The sequence below is a fragment of the Fonticula alba genome (assembly GCF_000388065.1).
Source record: "Fonticula alba strain ATCC 38817 unplaced genomic scaffold supercont2.7, whole genome shotgun sequence".
Classification (NCBI taxonomy): Eukaryota; order Rotosphaerida; family Fonticulaceae; genus Fonticula; species Fonticula alba.
In genome coordinates, this window is record NW_009242977.1 from 265,818 (window position 1) to 267,767 (window position 1,950).

The following is a 1,950-nucleotide window of genomic DNA, read 5'->3' on the forward strand; positions in this document are numbered from 1 at the left end:
TGTGTGTGTGTGTGTGTGTGTGTGTGTGTGTGTGCGTGTGTGCGTGTGTGTGTGTGTATGCGTGTGCATGTGCATGTGTGTGCGTGTGTGCGTGTGTGAGAGAGAGGGCATGCGAAGACATGTATGTGTGTGAGCATGCGAAGACATGGCCGTAAGTGCGCATGACACATGCAAGTGCGTGTGTAGGGATGCGAGGATGCGTGCATATGCGCAGCCAAGGGCCGAGGGGCCCCGCCCGCCCGGGCCAATGTGCCCGACGCAGCGGGACACGGCAGCAGCACGCACCAGACTTGGTGACCTGGTGCATGTGGATGCGGTGCGCATCGGCCGGGTCATGCTGGCCGATGAACAACTGCATGGCCGACGCCGACAGGGGGCCGGAACAGCCGCACAGCAGCGAGGCCACCAGCAGGCCGGACAAGAGGGGGGGGGGGGAGGGGCGGAGGGGCGAGCGATTAGCGCCGGGCCCGACGCGCGGGCAGGCAGCCGAGCAGAGGGGCAAACAAAAAAAAGCACCCAACAAAGCGACCTACCTGGGTGCCGGCCAGGGCAACCGACTGCTCCGGGGCAATGGTCCCGGAGACGGAGATCTCCAGCTGCGAGGTGACCGACTCGGCGTCGAGCCCCCGGGCCACGCGCGCCGTGATGGACACCTTCTCCGGGTGGTGGACCCCCAGCAGGGAGCCGCCCTCGACGCCGTAGAAGGGCGAAATGAGCCGGCGGACCGCGTGCTCGGTGTTCGACACGCAGAAGGGAATGTGAATGCGCATGCTGCACCGGCCACAGGGCCCGGCGGGGCGACGAGCGATGTCAGCGACAGGACCAAGGTGCGAGGGGGGGGGGCGGGGGGAAGCCATGAAGCAGCAGCAGCAGCAGCAACAGCAGCAACAGCAGCAGCAGCAGCAGCAACAGCAGCAGCAGCAGCAGCAACAGCAGCAGCAGCAGCAGCAACAGCAGCAACAGCAGCAGCAACAGCAGCAACAGCAGCAGCAGCAGCAGCAGCAGCAGCAGCAGCAGCAGCAGCAGCAGCAGCAGCAGCAGCAACAGGAAAGGAAGGCAGGGCCCGGGGCAGCGCACGTGGTGGAGGCCGGGTCGGCGCGCTGCCAGAAGCGCGCGCGCGAGGCCACCTGCTCCAGGGCCACCTCGCAGGGGAGGCACATGGCCGGGATGGCCGGGCGCTGGGCGCCCTCCGGGCCGAAGGGCATCGTCTGGGCCACGGTGGCATTGGCCGGGCTGTCGACCAGCAGGCCGCCGGGCGAGCACCAGAGCCGGCCGATGGAGGGCGAGTCGCGCGGCGTGAAGAGCGCCTGCGAGATGACCCGAGCCGCGTGGCCGGCGGTCTGGTCCTGGAGCAGGTCGCGCGGGGCCGCGCCCGGGGCCAGCTCCAGCTCGGCATACACGCCGGTCGGGTGGTGGGACGAGGCGCTCAGCGCCGGGTCCACGCCCGGGGAGAAATGCTGCGTCCACACCCGCAGGGCCGACACGCCGGCCGCGTCGAGCAGGGACTACGCAAGCCCCAGGGGAGCCGGAAGGGGCCAGGTGGATGGCGGGGTGAGCGACACCGGGGGACGGCCACAGCCGGGGCCGAGCATGGTGCGATGTGTGGCGAGGAGCGCGCGCACCGAGGAATTGAAGGCCGGCGGGTTCCAGCGGGCCTCGAAGCGGATGGCCTGCTTTTCGACCGGCAACTCCTGGCCGGGTGCCAGGTCCAGCTTGAGGGGCATGCGCCCGGCGGCCGGGCCCCGGGGCGGGAGGATCGATGCATCCGGGTGGAAGACGGCCACAAACACCGGGCCGATGGAGGTGCTGCCCGGCGGCCCGGCGGCCGCCGTGGCGAGGGCGGCCAGCACGGCCAGCACGGCCAGCACGGCCAGCAGCGGGGCCAGCGGCCCGGCGCCGGGGCCGCGTGCGGGACCGGACATCTCTCGCGGCCTTTCTCGGGTGAGGGGG

The 1,950-nt window shown here is 70.5% G+C and overlaps 1 protein-coding gene across 1 annotated transcript in view; it reads right to left on the reverse strand.

Annotated features, from left to right (window-relative positions):
• Positions 1-1,950, reverse strand: part of H696_04252 (hypothetical protein) — a 4,781-nt gene extending 2,831 nt beyond the window's left edge. Inside the window, exons 1-4 of the mRNA XM_009498130.1 lie at positions 1,623-1,950; positions 1,078-1,505; positions 534-771; positions 286-352 (exon numbers count right to left, since the gene is read on the reverse strand). Of these exons, the coding sequence (XP_009496405.1) occupies positions 286-352; positions 534-771; positions 1,078-1,505; positions 1,623-1,922 (1,033 nt within the window). The 5' untranslated portion in view covers positions 1,923-1,950. The remainder of the gene's footprint in view (positions 1-285; positions 353-533; positions 772-1,077; positions 1,506-1,622) is intronic.